The sequence below is a fragment of the Microcebus murinus genome, chromosome 18 (genome assembly GCF_040939455.1).
Source record: "Microcebus murinus isolate Inina chromosome 18, M.murinus_Inina_mat1.0, whole genome shotgun sequence".
NCBI lineage: Eukaryota > Metazoa > Chordata > Mammalia > Primates > Cheirogaleidae > Microcebus > Microcebus murinus.
Window position 1 is genome coordinate 2,555,251 of NC_134121.1, and position 17,835 is coordinate 2,573,085.

Here is a 17,835-nt window from a genome sequence, read left to right on the forward strand (position 1 = left end):
CGTGCCGTACAGCTTTGCAGCCTCGGGGCAACAGGCCCGGCCACGTCGCCTCGCCGTGCAGCGGGCCGGACCGCGCCGCTTGGCGGAGCACACTGACGTCCACACGGCCATGAAACGCCTAACGGTGCATTTGTCAGAACATACCCTCATTGTTAAGAGAGGCAGGACTGTCCACGCAGAAAGAAGAAATTCTTTCCACAGGGAGGAGGCAAAGTCACCATGTGGGATTATGTCTTGTCGATGTGTCCGTGCGGCTGAAATTCGAGGGCACTTACCGAAGAGGTCACGTCCACGTGGAATATCACGGGTCTGTCCTGATACCGTGCGGCCAGGAACGGCAGGAGGGAGCCCAGGACGCGGCCCTCGTCCACCTGAGGGTCGATGAGTCGAATGGTTTTCAGAGGCACTTCCCTGCTCTTTAACATCAGCTTCAGTCTGTCATGCAATCTCTTCACATAGAGAGACTTGCCTGCAACAGAGATGGAAATTAGTCCCGGGCTGTGGGCAGAGTCAGGATGCAGAAAGATTTATTACCAGTTACTTCCTTCTGCATAAAGCTTAAAACTGAGGCAACATAACACGAGATTAAAGAAGACACTTCTGAATCCTCACGTGTCCTAGCGATCACCTGCTCACTATCCTGGCCATTTCCCTGCTATGAATGACAGCAGTGGAAACACTGTCACACGTCCTTGGCGACGGGGATGCCTTCTGAGAAACGGAGAGCTTACACAAACCCAAGTGTAGCAGGTCTCGCCTACCACACGCCTGAGCCACCCGGCATAGCCGCTGCTCCTGGCTACACCTGCATGGCCCGGGCTGTCCCGAACACGGCCGGCAGCTGAGCCACCGTGCCAGTGTCTGTGGACCTCAGCACAGAAAGGCACAGGGACATGTGGTATTCTACTCTTAGGGGACCACCGCCACACACATGGTCCGCTGTCGGGGGAACGTCCTTAAGCTGTGCAAGACTGTGAGTGACAGTGACAGCAAAGACACGCTGGGGGGTGGGAGGAGGGAGAGCACCTTTGTCCTAACGGAGTGTAGTATTGTTGTGGGGCAAGACAATGGCAACCACCGTGTCTCTGCAGGGGACATGATCCTACTGACGCCAGGTCGAGGGCATCGGCCTCTCTGCAGGCAGAGCAGGCACACCCCCGCTCTGTCCACCAGCATCAACCCCAGAGAGACCCTGGAGTTTGAGGGGGAAAAGTAAACCGCAGAGATTTGCGTAGAGGAGGAAGGGCGTAGGGGGTCCAGGAAGTACCCGATTCGGGACACCAGGTGAGAAAGGGTGTCTCGCTCTGGTACAAGGAGTCCGGCCCTCCCCGAGACCAGCGTCTCCACCTGCAGAAGGGTGGAGAAGCTCCCTCAGAACCGGCCGCTGCTGGGGAGGCAGGGTCGTCGGTGGCCCCTGGAGACAGAGAGTTATTACCCCGCCCCCATGGTCATTACCGACACCCGCTCTCTCCGAGGCCACGATCCCAACACACATCCGGTCCTGGAACGCGGCCGCCGCCGACAGGCTCTGCTCTGGGACCCGGTAGTGACGTGCCAGGTAGTCCTGGATGGCCTCCAGGGGAGCCTGGGGCGTGACGAGGACCTTGTGCTGGCTGAAGGCCGAGGGCAGGTAGCAGTGCTCCCGGTCACAGTCGCACACCAGCACCAGCTGGTAGTCCTCCCGGTGGGGCTGAGTGCGCAGGCGCTGGAGCAGCTCCTCCGCCTGGCAGGCCACCTCGTAGCTCAGCTGGTCTGCGAACAGCAGGCTGTAGACCTTGCGCCCGCGGGAGCCCGGGAAGAGGCAGCGGCGCAGGAGCAGCGCCACCTCCTCGGACGTGGTCCCCGGGGTGCAGACCAGCACCTCGTCGTAGGTGGGGAGGGGCTGGTCCGGCGCCTGCATGTAGACGGCCAGGGCAGCCGGCAGCACCTCCGAGTGGCCGCAGACCACGAGGTTGGGCTGGCCGACGTGCAGGCCTCTGGGGAGGTCCCGCTCCGGGAGGGGCCCGCCCATCACCGCCAGGCGAGCCAGACAGCGGCCCAGCGCCTCCAGGTCCAGGCAGTCGGGCAGGAAGGCACTCAGGCAGCCCATGGACTTTTCCATGATGGCCTGCAGCTTGTCCTCCAGGCTGGACTTGGAGAGCACCCGCTGCACCTCCTTAACCACTCTGCGCACGCGGTACCTGGCGGCCTCCTCATCCTGCCCCGCGGAGGCCATTAAGACGTCCCTCGGGGTGCAGCGGCCTTTGATGAAGGACAGCATGGTTAGGGCAGCTTCGCTGGGTGCCTCCTTCTTGAGCTCCGTGCTCAGGTAAACCAGCTGCTCCGCCGTGTAGAAGTTGAGGTGAAAGTGCTCCGTGCGCTTCTCCGTCACGAACCTCTCCCAGCGTTCCAGGAAGTGCTCCATCTGCTTGCAGACGGCTTCCAGCAGCCCAGTGACGTCCCCGCTCCCCGTCAGCTGGTTCACCAGCCCCAGGCCGAAGTCCATGCGGACGGAGATGCCCCTCCGGGGCGAGCAGTGGATCTCGGCGGTCCAGCTCCTGAACAGCATGTTCCCGGCACGGTAGAGGTCCAGGAAGGCCTGGACGAGCCTCTGCACGCTGCAGAACACCTGGGGAACAGGACAGGAGGGGACACTGCAGAGCTGCCCTAGAGGACGACATGCAGGCTTGTCACTCAAGGACTCGGGTTGTTTCTTTGAGCTGGTTCCCTGTGTGACCCGGGCAGGCAGAAGGCCCGCCTTCCTCATCTGTGTGGCCGGCCTAATGGGAGGGGCTGTCTCTAGGAAGCAGTCGGGCGTAGGAATCAAGGTTATCATTTCCAGAATACAAATGAAATCTAACGAAAGAACCCACGATAAAATTGAGAGACTGTTACATAAACCGGTGCACTGTGTCAGCATGTTTCTGTTCGGAAGAAGGATGCCCGTGTAAACCTTACAGACTGGGATTCTGGCCGACTTGCAGACTGAGAACTACCCACTGGGTGGTTTCTGTAGAATGGTGGACCACCTGCCAGCTCGTGGCAGTTCAGTCTGTGGACCACAAGGAGAACTGCTACCCCAAGGGCCTGCCCCCCGCAGACCTCTCTCGGGGACCACGACCCGGGGCCACGTGCACCATGTGGGACTCGCGAACTCCGCTCTCCCTGGGCCTTGCAGCAGAGCCAGCCTCGCCATTCAGACCCCGCTCAGACCGTCCCCCCCTCTCAGGTGCCGCAGCTGTGACGGTGCCCAGCCCCCAGCGTGCGATGGCCATGGCCGCGTAGCACCCCACACGCTCGCGTCCTCACCTCAGAAAACCTGTCCACCTCAGTGTTGCTGTGATCCTTCTTGCCAGACATCAGCATCAGCTTGTTCAAGAGCTCCTTCAGCTCTTCCAAAGAGTAGTCCCGCGTCTCCTCGTGGCCACCGTGGCCCTCGGGGAGGATCAGGCGCAGAACCGCGTCCGGGGAAACCTGGGAAAGGCCATGTGTCAGAGGCGGTTTCGGGCGGCGGAAGCCCCTGGGCGCGCAGCAGCCTGCACGTGCCGCCCACAGCTGCGCCTGGGGACGGGTAGCTCACCTTTCGGCCACCTGTGGGTGCCTCGATCACATAGATGCCTCTGCTGTTGATCGCGGTGGCCAGGGACAGGGACGAGAGTTCTACAGACCCATGACTGTCCTTCACTGTTTTCAACCACTCCAAGTTCCTGGCAGAATCACTCTGTTGGGACAGGAGAGGTTTGGGCTACGGTCCCTGTGACTTCTTTCCTTCCCGTCCTCCTGTGCCTCCTCCCCCTCTGCTCCTGTCACTCCTCCCCAGGTGCAGGGCACCGCTGCCCGCCCAGTGCCCGTGGCAGGGTCAGGTGGCTCCTGTGTGCTCCTGCCTGTCCTCCTGAGGACCCGCCATGCCGGGTTTCCGTCTCTGTGTGCCGCTGCACCCACGTTTCCGCCAGCACCCGGCGCCCCAAGGCCCATGACCTGGGACTCTGGATACACGGCTGAGGGTGAGCAGCCACGGGCGGCGCTCCACTCGAGGAGCCCTGCGGAGTGGCGCCAGCTGCAGCCGGGCCGTAGGGGCCTAAGTGCCCGATGTCCTACTGTGGTCCCTGAGTGTGATGGAGAGTTAAGGAAAGACGGCAGCGAGGCCCGTTCTGGTGTGGGCTTCCAGCAGAAGTGAGGACAGCTCTACCTGCTCGTGCCTGGTCACATCCTGCCCAGCCACCCGCAGAGCCGGCTGTCCTGAGCGCCCCGGGCGCGGGACCACTCGGGACTCCTGTAAGCCAACGCAGACCCTGGTCCGGGTAGTTCACTTACACCTAAACGTTCACCTTTCCTATACAACACTAATCTGCATCGACTGTGGAAACATGGAGAATATCCAGAAGTGACCGATTGAAATGACAATTACTACCTTTCAGAGAAAAACACAGGTGACATTTTAGCATATTTTCTTTTAATCTTTTCTCCACATGTTTTGTGCCATAGTTTACTATTGTTTGTAAGTAATTTTGTATCCTGCATTCTAACATAGCAAGATGGAGAAAGAATTTCCATTTGTGAGAAAACCTTTTTAAACATCATCTTAAATGGCTGCGTACAAGCCTCCGTCGTTTGCGTTTCCCTAACGTTGCCAGAGCAACGCTGCGTTCCACACGGCCTGCTCTGGAGCAGGAAGGAGACTCACCAGTTTATTGGGCAGGTGCTGGTCGTTGTCCAGAGCCTTCCACAGTTCTGCCAGGTGCTCCATGAACGCGCCGAACCCTGCCCTGGCGTCCAGCTTGTACAGCAGGGGGGCGTAGCCCTGCACGGCGTCGTGGAAACAGGCCACCCGGTCCACGTCTATGTCGTTCTCGCCCGCCGAGATGGAAGCCAGGTCCACGAACACCTTCAGCTCGTTGATGCCTCGGGAAGAGAGGAGAGGAGGTCAGCACAGGACTGCCCCACACGGGCACGGGGCTCTGTCCTGCACAGGACTCTTTAGCGACGCCATAAATGGATGTTTGATAAATTTTAAGGTTTTATCCACTTTCCGGTTTCATTAAGAATGCAGCTATGTGGTGGCGGCGCCTGCGGTGCCAGCTACTCAGGAGGCTGAGGCAGGAGGATGGCTTGGGCCCAGGAGCTGGAGGCTGCAGTGAGCTGTGATTGAGCTGCTGCGCCCCAGCCTGGGCGCCAGAGTGAGACCAAAAAGTCCACCGTTGGGAGCCGTGAAGCTCCTGATGGGCCTGGAGCCAGTGCAGCCTCTTAGCCCCGACCCCGCTGCACACCAGCGCGGCCCCCGCCCTCTGCCCTCTGCCCTCTGCCCTCCTGTCCCACCTTCTCCTCTTCCCTCTCAACTCGGGCAAAGGCATCTAAGCTACAGAACTGAAATTCCACCACGGAGTGCACCACACCGATGGGGGTGTTGGACAGCATCTCTCGTGGGCAAGAGCTTCCTTCTCCACCCAAAGAGAAGCTGAGGGGCGGAGACACAGAAAGGATCTGGGGCCGTTCCTGGCAGCGCCCACGGGGCAGAGCGCGGGGGAGGTGCGGCCAGCACGCGAGAGGGCCGTGCAGACGGGACTCCAGCAGCGGCCGGCGCACGGCCCGCCTTCCCAGGGCACGCAGGCACGCCCTTCCGCCCACCGCGCAGCATGACCAAGGGCAGAACTTCTCCACAGTCAGGAACACCACACGGAGAACCATCTGGAAGCCCTCTCCAGACTCCTGGCTCTTACCTCCCAGCGCCTCCCGCACCCAGCCGATGAACTCCTTCCTCCCGGACAGCGCCTGCAGACACCGGCACCGGGCCTCGCTCATGTCCTGCAGCATCTTCTTGGCCCGGATGAGCTGCGGGCTGATCTGGACCAGTTTCTCGTGGCGGAAGTCCTCAGAGTTATCAGTCTGCAAGACAAAGCTCTGCTGTGGACCGGACTCGTCACCTGCAACCCCAGAGTCTGTGAGCGGCAACGCCGGCCACCCCGACGGCCGTGCCCCGGCCCCGGACTCCAGGACTTGCCGCCGCGGTGACAGGCCGGCCAGGCTCTCACCCCGGAAGTGGACCACGTCACCTCCATGGCTGTCTCTGCCCAGTCAACGGTACCTGCTCTGGACTGACAGTCTGCCGAGCATCTTATGTGGATTCTAAAACCCATTCCTCACAATAACCCTGCCAGGTACGTGTTGCTTTTTCTGCTTTATCGGTAAAGAAACACAGGTCCAGAGCAGCTTCCCCAGGACATGCTACTGGGATTTGGGTTTACATGTGTCTGATTCTAACCTTGGGCTAATTTGAATCACTGTAACACTGCTCTGTACTATAACACAGGTACATATACCTTACAAATGTTCACCTAGAAAACAGAAAGCAAAAGACTCACTTCTTAACTCTAATAGAAACAACTTATCATTACCACTTCTTTTTTAAAATTTTTTAACTTTGTCACTATTATTTTATTTACTTATTTATTGAGATAGAGTCTTGCTCTGTCACCCTGAGTAGAGTACAGTGGCGTCTTCGTAGCTCACTGCAGCCTCCAACTCCTAGGCTCACGTGATTCTCCTGCTTCAGCCTCGAAGTAACGGGTACTACAGGTGCTACCACACCTGACTAATTTTTCTATTTTTAGTAGAGACAGGGTCTTACTCTTGCTCAGGCTGGTTTCGAACTCCTGACCTCAAGTGATACTCCTGCCTTGGCTTCCAAGAGTGCTGGGATAACTGGTTGACCCACTGAGCCTGAGACATTTACTGCTTCTTAATAAAATAGGGGATGCAACCGGACAGCCAACACAGTATTTTCTCTGTTTGCTTCTGTAACCTAAAGAGATCCAATTATTACTCTTTATAAATATATGATTACTAAAAGCATCGTTGCCCCTTCCTGAATCCTTGATCCTCACACTGACCCAAGAAAACTCTCATAGCAAAGGAGCAGTCACACTGTCTATAAACAAAGGTGCATGCTCAGGCTTCTACTACAACACAAACGAGAACCTTGAAGGAAGCTGCTAAATCGCCCTGTGCAGCTATTGCAGCCAGAAAGCCCGTGGCTCCCAAGGAGTCTCAGGCAGGACACCCTGCCCCCACCGCCACCCCCGGAGTCCCTAGTAGGTAACTTACAAAATGTAGTAAAGTGCAAAGAACACTGAAGTCGCCAGTCAGTCCCAGATCCTCTTTGACCTGCAAGATGACCTTGGCCGCGCTGACAGCCTGGTGCAGGTTATGGTACTCCCTGATCTGCCCAACCCGCTCCCGGATCCAGTCCCGTGGGCTCTGGCTGTCCACAGCACCCATGACCTGGAGCTCTGTCGTCAGTTCACTGTACTTATTCACAAAGTCCTTGAAGAAGACATTGATTTCCGCAAAGGTGACCTCTCCTGACTTCAGGTCCTGATAAAGTGCAAGGAACTTTTCGTAGCAAGGCTCATACAGATCATCATACACCTCTTCCAGCTGCAGTATTTGCCCTTCTGATTCTTCTGCAGGCTGACTCAACCACTCTGCAGCTTCCTTCCAGAAGATCTGGAAGATGTGGCTGTCTTTCAGCAAATCTACCTTTTCAGCCATTTCTCGGACCTGGGGGCTCAAGTGGTAGTGTGTTGTGATTGGCTGGTGGGAGGAGGCGGGCAGTCTCACTGTCACGGCGTCATCTAACCTTTTACTGCTCAGGTCCTCTGAGCGTCTTCTTGCAACCTCTCCAAAGTCCACTTTAGAAACAATAAGAACAAGAAAGAAGTCAGAGTTCTCATAACGACAGCATTTCATTCTACTCTCCCAGTGTGACTGTCCCCGCGTCTCTAAGGAAGCTCACACGGACACAGTTGCTCAGTAAGAACGCGCAGGACGCCCCTTCCCTGTGCCGAGTCGTCAGTAAACGACTGACGTGGTAAAGCAAGCATCGTGGTTCCCGGTAAAGACAGTCGGAAAGCACGCATCTATTTCGCTCTCTCCCAAATCCCACCCCAACGACAGTACACCAACAAGGATGGGAGGAGGAGCAACAGCAACAAAATTTTGCAAGTTGAAAACCAGCTGCACCAGCGGTAAATGACCTATTAGGCCAGAACACAGAATCCCAAGGCCGTAGTGGGGCAAGCCGAGGTCAAGCGGTTTCTATCTCAGGATTCCCTAAAAGCGCACACGCTGCTTGCACAGGTCCTTGGAAACTGGGAGGTGCTGACGAAATGAGGTGGCCGGGTTCAGAGTCTGTTCAAGATGGGGTGCAGGACAGCAGTTTTCACCCCCACCTGGTGACACAGCACGTGGGTCACCCCTCCTGCACCCCGACAGGCGATACAGGTGGTTTATTTTCTAGACAGGATAACGCGGAGGGTTCTCAATAGGAAGTCACAGACCCATGGTAAAAAAAGGCATTTCCAGACACGCGCCCTGTGTCGGGGAGCACACAGAGGACATGCACTGCAGTCCAGGAGGAGGGAACGGAGCTCGAGCGGGGTGGGCAAGGGGATAGAGGAGGGTGGGGCCCACTGAACACAGGGCTGCGGGAGTACGGCCCACAGGGCCAAGGCCTCGCCAGCCCTCTTCTCCCTCCTGGTTCCCAGAAACCTGGCACCGGCAGGAGACTGGAAATCTGACCGGCCCAAGAGAGGGGCCTCCAGACACAGCAGTTGAAAGGCCGAGCCTCGGGCCCTGGGGCGGCACAGAGTCCAGACGGCCGGCTCAGGCCCGCAGGGCCCAACCCACGTGTCAGGGCTGTCTATTCATAAAAACAGACAATTCCAGACATAAGTAGAAAGTCAAAACAAACCAATAGATTGAAACCACCCAGAGGAAATAGGAAACCATGCAAGGGAAAGAAAAAGAAAATCTCTAAAGCAAAACGCCAGTAATCTCAGATAGAGAAGCTATTGCAACCCTGAACAGGAGCAGCATAATGTTTAAAAAGGACAATTCAGAGGAAAAAAAAAGAATTCCTTTAAATTAAATATATACATGAGAGCTTAAATAAGAAATTGAATGGACAGCTTGGAAGACCAAGTTCTCAGGAAATCTCTCAGGAAGCAGAGCAAAAAGCAGAGGTGGGAAATAGCAGAGAAAAATGATGAATATTAGACGACCCTTCCGGGAGGTCCAATGTCCACTATGAATCTCAGCAAGAGAAAAAAATAAATAATTCAAGAGACTTTCCCAGAACTCAAGGACTTAGATTTCTACATTAGAAAGACCTACCTACTAATGCCCAGTAGAGTAGGTGAAAAATAGATCCATGCCAAGGAACGTAACGAAATTTGGGACTATTAGGGACAGAAAGGTCTCAGGAGCTTCCAGAGAGAGGAAGATATCTCACACACAAAGGGTCGGGGGTTAGTATCGCGTCAGACTCCCAGCAGCAACACTGCAGAGACAACAACGGACCGACACGCTCAAGTTCCGAAGGAGGATGATTTCTGATCTGCAGTCTACACACAGACAACTGACCTAGGATGAGGGCATCCTTAGGAACACAAGGACTCAGGAAGGTGACAGAGGACATGTTCTACCAAAACACAGCCAGCAGAGAGCAAGCAAAGGAGACAGGAAGAGGCTGAACCCCGGAGAGAGGCAGAGGGGATGCCGGAAAGTGAAGGAAGACGTCAGGACGGCATCTCCAGGCCAGCTCTCGCAGATTCCTTCTCAAAGACCAGACTGTCTTCACAGGAAATTCAGACAGTTGGTGGAGTTTGCGATTGAATTAGAAATAAATACAATGAACACAAAGCAAATGACAAGAAATATAATTGTATGGACAACAGTTTGTGCAAGAAATGCATTAATAAAAGGATCATTTCCATCTATTTCATGGCTCACTTGTGAACAGCATGTTTAGACAGTGAGGATGACTTAAACCCTAAATCTTGATCCAGCTTAAATCACAACATAGCAGGGAGTAAGGGGAGAGGCAAAGGCTACGTGTGCAGGGCAAAGACGGGACACGCAGAGATCTAAGCCCTCATCGTCCACACTGGGACGTTGATAAGATGCTGACACTGAAGAATCCAGAGAATCATGCATGTTATTGAGAGACGTGCAGGTAAGTACCAGAATAGGTGAAACTGATACCTCTGGCAAATGCACATGCAACTTTGTTAAAAATTTTTGTACGAAGCCTTCACCCCAAAATAAAGGTGCGCTATGGTGATTCCATGGTATTCTCCTCTAACCCTGTGCCCTTAGAGACCACCCGCTTTCGTTTACTTGGATTCTTAAGACTCCACCTGGCACCAGGTGCTTCACACTCTCGCACAGCTTCAGCAGGCCGTCAACGTAACTTTCCTCCTTCTTTAGAAAATCTAGTTCTTCCTTTCTCCAATCCAGCACTTTCTTCATATCAGCTAATTTCTCCTGGGGTGAATGACATTTTTCCTCTGGAAAACAACAACAACCAAGTAACCCAACAGACCGGATCAACACGGTTTCCAGGCGGGCGTGTCCGCGGCCTCCCGTGCCCGCGCGCCCCTCCGCGGGCAGCCGTCAGTGCGCCAGGCCGGCGCTCAGCGGCGTGGAAGAGACACAGCGTTGAGCTCTGAGCTGCCCATCGTTGCACCCCTTTCCCATGACCTCCCTGAGAATTACACTCCAGCCCCGATCAACCTGCTGGCAAGAGCTACTGGTTATAAGGCTCAAAAGTCCCCTCTTTGCAAAAACGCACAGGCAGACACGAACACTTCCTTTCCCTGTAGTTCCTCAGCAGCCTGAAGTGCATCCTCAAATTGGTACTCACTTAGTTGCCAGATGTCAAGAAACTGATTCTTGTGCTTCATAATCAACTCCAGCTGCCCGACAAGGACCGTCCCGTTTAGCAGGTCACCAGCAACTTTTGTCAACACAGAGTCAGCAGTGGCCATCAGCTTCTTGCCTTCGTCTGTGATATTTGCTAATATTTTCTCATCAGTTCCTGATCGGATGAAGAACACAGTCGGAACAGCGGGCTTCCCACCTCCCACCCCAAGGTTGTTGACGAGGGAACTCCCAATAAGCTCTCGCTGCTTTGCCCCAGCGTCTACACGACACAAGCGAGAGTCCGGCAGAACCTGCATGTGTGCTCCTCGCTTCCCAGATTCCCCTTCCACCCGTGAGGGTCGGGTCCTACCCAAACTCATCTCCTGAATGACCTCCTTGTTCACAGAGCTTCCCGATGGGAAGCAGCCAGGAGAACCACCTGTCTTGGGTTTTTTAAACCTGTGCCCCCTTCAGTACCCTGAATATGTTTCTTAGACTGCACATGACCTTTCAGACCCCCACTGTGAGCACAGCTGCAGCAGCAGGGCACGCTGCACCAGGATGCAGTCGCACCCGGCAAAGACCAACAAGCTGGTTTTCATAGCATTTATATAGCATTTTCATAGCATATATATAGAGAGAAAAACATCAGTATGACAATTTAACACTCTGCACATCTTAGCTGTCTTGCAAAGCTTGTAATGTGAAATTTAGGATCAATTTAGAGGGCAGAATATTTAAACATGTTTAAACACCAGAATATTTCTTTCCCAGTAATTAGAGTCATAAAGTATCAGGAGAAGACTAAGCTCATCTCTACTGTTAAAAACAAATATACAAGCTTTATTCTTAATTGCAAAAACTTGCAAGCAACTAAGATGTCCTTCAGTGGATGAGTTGATAAGCAAACTACTCGGGAGGCTGAGGCAGGAGGATCGCTTGAGCCCAGGAGTCTGAGGTTGCTGTGAGCTAGGCTGACGCCACCACACTCACTTTAGCCTGGGCAACAGAGTGAGACTGTGTCTCAAAAAAAAAAAACAGGCCGGGCACAGTGGCTCTCGTCTGTAATCCTACCACTCTGGGAGGCCAAGGCGGGCGCATTGCTCGAGGTCAGGAGTTCGAAACCAGCCTGAGCAAGAGTGAGACCCCATCTCTACTATAAATAGAAAAAAATGAACTGGCCAACTAATATATATAGAAAAAATTAGCCGGGCATGGTGGCGCATGCCTGTAGTCCCAGCTACTCGGGAGGCTGAGGCAGGAGGACAGCTTGAGCCCAGGAGTTTGAGGTTGCTGTGAGCTAGGTTGATGCCACGGCACTCACTATAGCCTGGGTAACAAAGCAAGACTCTGTCTCAAAACAAAACAAAACAAAACAACACAAATATAATCTTTTGAAGTAAGTAGCTTTCACTAATGTGTAGTGCTCTCCCACCTCAACCATCTTATAAATATTGTATCCCTACAACTACCTTAACATGTAAGGTGCTTAGGTTTTTTGTTTGTTTGTTTGTTTGGCTGTCCCAGTTATCTGATGGAACTGGGACTCACAATCATCTAACTTGGGAGTTTTAGTTCCAAACCCAGTGCTTTCCCACTAAAGGATCTGAATCTAATGTCTTACTCGTAAACTTGATTATAACACTTTCAGGCCGGTATGTCTCTCTCCCTCTGGGATCACAACATACTTGGAGCGAGGGGCAGGGTGAACGAATCAGACAGTGCAGCACTTCACTGTCTGTCCCGGTCATCAGTACTGGGCTGGACGTTCTTCACTCGTCTCCGCATAACAGAGAATGGCTTGAGAGCAAGACACACTTGGGGTTGGATGTTATAATATTAATAGTTCTAATATTTACAATCTTTGAGACCCTGGGTAACTCCCATTGCATTCTCCACTTCTGTTTCCTCCTCTCAAAATCGGGGGCCTTAAAAAGGCCATTTAGAAAGCACTAGCTCAAGGACACTGTGTCGGCACAGTTGTTGGTATACAGTAGGCATTCAGCAAGTGGTGGCTTTAGTACGAGCTATTCTTTACAGTGCAAGACATCGGAGCCTTCCTGGATCTCTGTCCAGTCTGCTCCCTTTATCAAACGTCAGCCCATCCCCGCTGAGTATCGGCTCAAATACTCTGCTCCCTGTTGCTCCCCAAGTTCCGGAGGACACCGGCTACACCGAGCTGACGTTCCCAGCACCCCTGTCGCCCACCAAAGCATACCACACAGTCTGAAAAGATGCTTCACATCCGGCCACGTGAGCAGGTGCTTAAAAATTTCATCCAGGTCATCCACGGCCTCCCCTCTGTCTCTAGGCCAGGACTTGGTGATCACGGCCGACACAAGGGTGCCGAATTTCTGCAAATCGTGGTAAGAGACTCCCTCAAGGATACTCGTCTGTGACTGTAAGAAAATAAGAGGGAAATTTAGAAGTTTTTTTATTGGTTTGATTATAGATGATAGAAGTAAATTGCCCTCCAGGAGCATTTCAGAAATGCATCATAACTGTATTCCAAGGCCTCAAAAAAGTACAGCAGTAAGATCCTTAACATTTCTTAGATACTTAAGATACTTAATGCTTCTTAAGATATTTAACATTTCTTAAGATATTTAATGTTTCTTCATTTCCCTGCGTACTGTCTCCTTGAGATCAGCATACACAAGCCCACACCAGTACAACCCACAAATCACATTCCTTCCTTCCAACACATATTTTCAACATTTCTGGCCAGTTGCTACATTTTTCCTGGAGTTTCATGTCATGAAAAATACCAAAAATGATTAAACCTTTAATACATCATATATTTTATATTCCTGAACTGTAATGCTTTTTAAAAACTGCCTACAAACAACATATACATTTTAATTCCCTTTCTAATTCTCCACCAAGAAAGAAAATGTTTTTCTCTTTTAGGTTCAAAGTTTGGCAAAGTTTCAGTAATTAGCCAAAAACACAGGGTGAATTTACAATAGATACTTCCTGACATTGAAAAGAATAAAGGAAAACCTTATCCAGAAACATATAAAAAAAGAATTATACACCATGACCGAGTAGAATTTATCCCAAGAACGGAAAGTTGATTTAACCTCAAATATCAGTTAATGTCAATAGAAGAAAATCACATGATCACTTCAATAGACACAGAAAAACCATTTGACAAAATCTAACTACCCTTTGTCATAAAAAACACTCAACAAACTAGGAATGGAAAGGAACTTCCTCAACCTGATAAGAGGCATCCCCGAACAAGCCCCAGATACATCATACATACCTAGTGGTGGAAGATAGAAAGCTGTCCCCCTAAATTCAGGAGCAAGACAAGGATGCCCAATTTTGCCACTTCTAATCAACATTGTACTGGAGGTTCTAACCAGGACAATTAGGCAAGAGAAATAAAAGGCATTCAGATTGGAATGGATGAAGCAAAACCCTCTCTATTAGTAGATGGCATGATCTCTGTCTCTCACATGCACACTATTAGAACTAGTGAATGAGCTCAGCAAAGTTACAGGATACGAGGTACAAGGAGTAGCTGTATTACTACACACTACCAATCAATAATCCAAAGATGAAATTATGAAAACAATTCTAGTTACAAGCACATCCAAAAAATAAAGTACTTAGATATAAATGTAACAATGGAAGTGAAAAATTTAAACTCTGAAAACTATAAAACACTGATGAAAGAAATTAAAAGATCTAAATAAATGAAAAAGTATCCCATGTTCATAGTTCCCAAGACAACACTGTTAAGATAGCAATGTTTCCCAATCCAACCTATACTTTCAGGGACCTCCCTATCAGAATCCCTGCTGACTGCCAGATAGAAATTGACAAGCTGATTCTAAAATTCTTACAGAATGGCAAGGGACCCAGGATAGCCAAAACAACCTTGAGAAAGAAAAACAAAGTAAGAGGACTCAACACTACATAATTTCAAAACTTATTAGAAAGCAACAGCAGTCAAAACAATAGGGTAGTGGCATAAGGACAGGCCTATAGATCAACAAACAGAATCAAGAGTCTAGAAATAAACCCACACATATGGTCAACAGCTTATGGACAAGAGTGGCAAGACCATTAGATGGAGAAAATATAGTTCCTTCAGCAATGGTGCCGGCACACCTGGATATCCACATGCAAAAGAATGAAATTTGACCCTTACTTTATATCATATACAAAAGTAACTCAAAACAGATCAAAGGCCTAAATGTAAGAGCTAAAACTATAAAACTTCATGACCTAGGATTTGGCAAAGGATTCCTTAATACCAAAAGTATGAGCAAAAAAAGAAAAATAGATATATTGGACTTCATCAGAATGAAAGATTTCTGTGCTTCCAAAGACACCTTCGAGAAAGTGAATAAACAACTCATAAAATGGGAGAAAAATGCTTGCAAATCATATATCTGACAAGGGACTTGTAGACGGAATATAAAAAGACACTTACAACTGAATAATAAAGACAAATAACCCAATTTTAAAAATGGGCAAAAAACCTGAATAGACAGACACTTCTCCAAAGAAGATACAATGAATCTTAAATTCAGCTGTTTAGAAGAAAAAAGAACAAAAAAGATACAGAAATATAGAATAAGCATGTGAAAAGATGCTTGATATTAGTCATCAGAGAAATGCAAATAAAAACTACGAGATACCACTTCACACCACTAGGAGGGCCAGAACCATAAAGTTAAAGAACACATGTTGGTGGGGATTGTGGAACCCTGGCGCACTGCTGGTGAGAACGCAAGTGGGCCGGCAGCTTTGGAACTCAGTCTGACAGTTGTTCAATCAACTACACGCGGACTTGCCATATGGTCAGCAATTGCACTCCTAGGTCTATACCCAAGAGAAACGAGCACATCTGTCCACTTATAAACTCGGACACTAACACTTACAGGAGCACAGTTGCGAGAGCCAAAAGGTAGAAACAACCCAGATGCGTTCACGAGTGGACAAATGGATAAACAAAATATGGTGTAGCCACACAGCGCAATATTACTCAGCCAGGAAAAGAAATGACATTCAGGTTGTGCATACCTACTCTGAAAATTGAAAATCCAAAATGCTCCATAATCCCAAACTATTTTTTTGGTTTTTTTTTTTTGGTTTTTTTTGAGACGAAGCCTCACTCTGTTGCCCTGGGTGCAGCGCCGTGGCGTCAGCCTCACTCGCAGCAACCTCTAACTCCCGGGCTCAAGTGAACTCCTGCCTCAGCCTCCCAGAGTGCTGAGATGACAGGTGTGAGCTACCATGCCCGGCCCAATCCCGAAATTTTTGAGCAATGACATGATGCTACAAGTGGAAAATGTCCACACATAAGTACTTAACACAAACTTTGTTTCTTGCCTCAATATCTGATTATGTATATGCAAATATTCCAAAATTGAAAAACATCCCAAATCCTAAACACTTCTGGTCCCAAGCGTTTTGCAGAAGGGATACTCAACCTGTACTGACACAGGCCACAGCAAGGACAGAGACAAAACGTCATGCTCAGGGAAATAACCCACACACGAAAGGCCAAGTACGCCGTGATTGCATTCATATGACGACCCACAGTAAAGAAAGCTACGGAGACAGGAAGTAGACTGGCGGCTGCGGAGGCCTGGGGCCGGGAGGGGTGGAGGGTGACAGCTAGAGAGGACGGGGTTTCTCTCTGAGGTGATGAAAACGTTCTGAAACTGTGGAGACAGCTGCACCTGCCTGCGAATACACCAGCACTGGTTGAATTGCACTTTTCGGTGGGGGGATTGTCTGGTATGTGCTGATATCTCAGTAAGTGTGTAGCAAAAAAGGAAAATTATTAGTCACCACAAGACAAGGACCTTACAATAACCTCACAGTGACCTTGACCCCTGCCCTGAGCCAGCGCGGGAGCGGAGCTCAAGGTGTCCAGTTAGGAGACTCGAGCGAAGCCGCGAGCCACGGGAGCCTCCGCCACGCGGGACCGCACGGGACACTGTGCCTTCCAGGCGGTGGGGCGGAATCTCTTCCCACTTTGCAGGAAAAAACTAAGTAAATTGATAGAAACGTTTCAGCTCCACACGTTTGCCTTCCATAAATGTTTGCTCGACCTTTGGAGCGTTTTACTGCGTATTTGCTAGGCAAGTGTTAGCAGACAATAACACAAACCAGTAGCCACGATACCAACAGGGACATTTCAGGAGTCCCCTGCAAGACCGTGTGACTCGATGTCACGTGAGAGTGGCCGTGACTGCGCACGGCACCCGACAGCCATCCAGCAGCGGAAGCTGAGTGGCGTTCCAGGGAGCGGGGAGACGGAGACGCGGGGTCTCGGCCCCTCTCCCAGGCGAGCGGAGGGCACGCCCACTCCCGTTCCCAGTCCCACCAGCGCAGGATGGCCGTGGACCCCGGTTCCCAGGAAGCAGACGCTGGTCACCTGGCAGGCTGAGCTCACGGCTTCAATGACACACTTCTCAAAGGTCTTGGCCACAGCGTCCTCGGAGCCCGCGGAGTCCCAGCGGGAGCTGCAGTAGGCCCGGATCTGCAAGAGGGGCCTCTCCTGCGCAAATGGGAGGCGGGTTAGCGCTTGCACGCCGCGCTCTGACACCCACGGGAAGCGCCGGGTGTTTTCGCTTTCCCGCCACTCTGCCAGTTCCCACGATTCCAACCTCCTGCCCCGCACCAAGCACGTCCCCCCACCTCCCGCCGTCGGACCAGCAAGGCTAAACTTAAAAGGAGAGTCTCTTTTCCAACTCCAGAGAAAAAGAACTCGGCACAGCAGCTCACAAAAACAGGCAGACTGTGAGAAATAACTCATTTTTCCTTAAAAGGATCCACTGAACAGTGAGACATAAAACTCTCCTGTAAAAACTCATTTCCTAGGGTCGCAGGCCTTAGCTCAAATGAAGGCCATGTCCGTGCTTTGTCCACTCGTCCCTGTGTTGGGAGGCTCCTGACAGCCACAGGCCACCGGAGCCGCTGCCTGTGGGCGGGCTGGACCCCGCGTGTGCCTGGGGGACCCATGATGGCCAGATGCTGTGCCCGCGTTACTCTCTGCAACGTCACAGCAGAGCTGTGCGACAGCCTTCTGGGTCAGAAACAGAGACTCGGAGTCGAGATCCATCCTGCGCCCTGCGCACGGAGAGGCCATGCGCTCAGACAGGCCGCTCCTGGCGCTGGTTGTCGCCA

General features: G+C 51.6%; 1 protein-coding gene across 5 annotated transcripts in view; it reads right to left on the bottom strand.

Moving 5' to 3' along the window:
• The window catches only part of RNF213 (ring finger protein 213), a 94,758-nt gene that overhangs the window by 45,751 nt on the left and 31,172 nt on the right, over window positions 1–17,835 (bottom strand). For all 5 annotated transcript variants that reach the window (XM_075993998.1, XM_075994001.1, XM_075993999.1 and 2 more), the window contains 11 exons: window positions 17,084–17,206; window positions 12,899–13,079; window positions 10,682–10,855; window positions 10,176–10,325; window positions 7,081–7,667; window positions 5,697–5,862; window positions 4,664–4,881; window positions 3,560–3,700; window positions 3,289–3,453; window positions 1,456–2,608; window positions 276–469 (listed from right to left, as the gene is read on the bottom strand). In XM_075993998.1, the coding sequence (XP_075850113.1) occupies window positions 276–469; window positions 1,456–2,608; window positions 3,289–3,453; window positions 3,560–3,700; window positions 4,664–4,881; window positions 5,697–5,862; window positions 7,081–7,667; window positions 10,176–10,325; window positions 10,682–10,855; window positions 12,899–13,079; window positions 17,084–17,206 (3,252 nt within the window). The remainder of the gene's footprint in view (window positions 1–275; window positions 470–1,455; window positions 2,609–3,288; window positions 3,454–3,559; window positions 3,701–4,663; window positions 4,882–5,696; window positions 5,863–7,080; window positions 7,668–10,175; window positions 10,326–10,681; window positions 10,856–12,898; window positions 13,080–17,083; window positions 17,207–17,835) is intronic.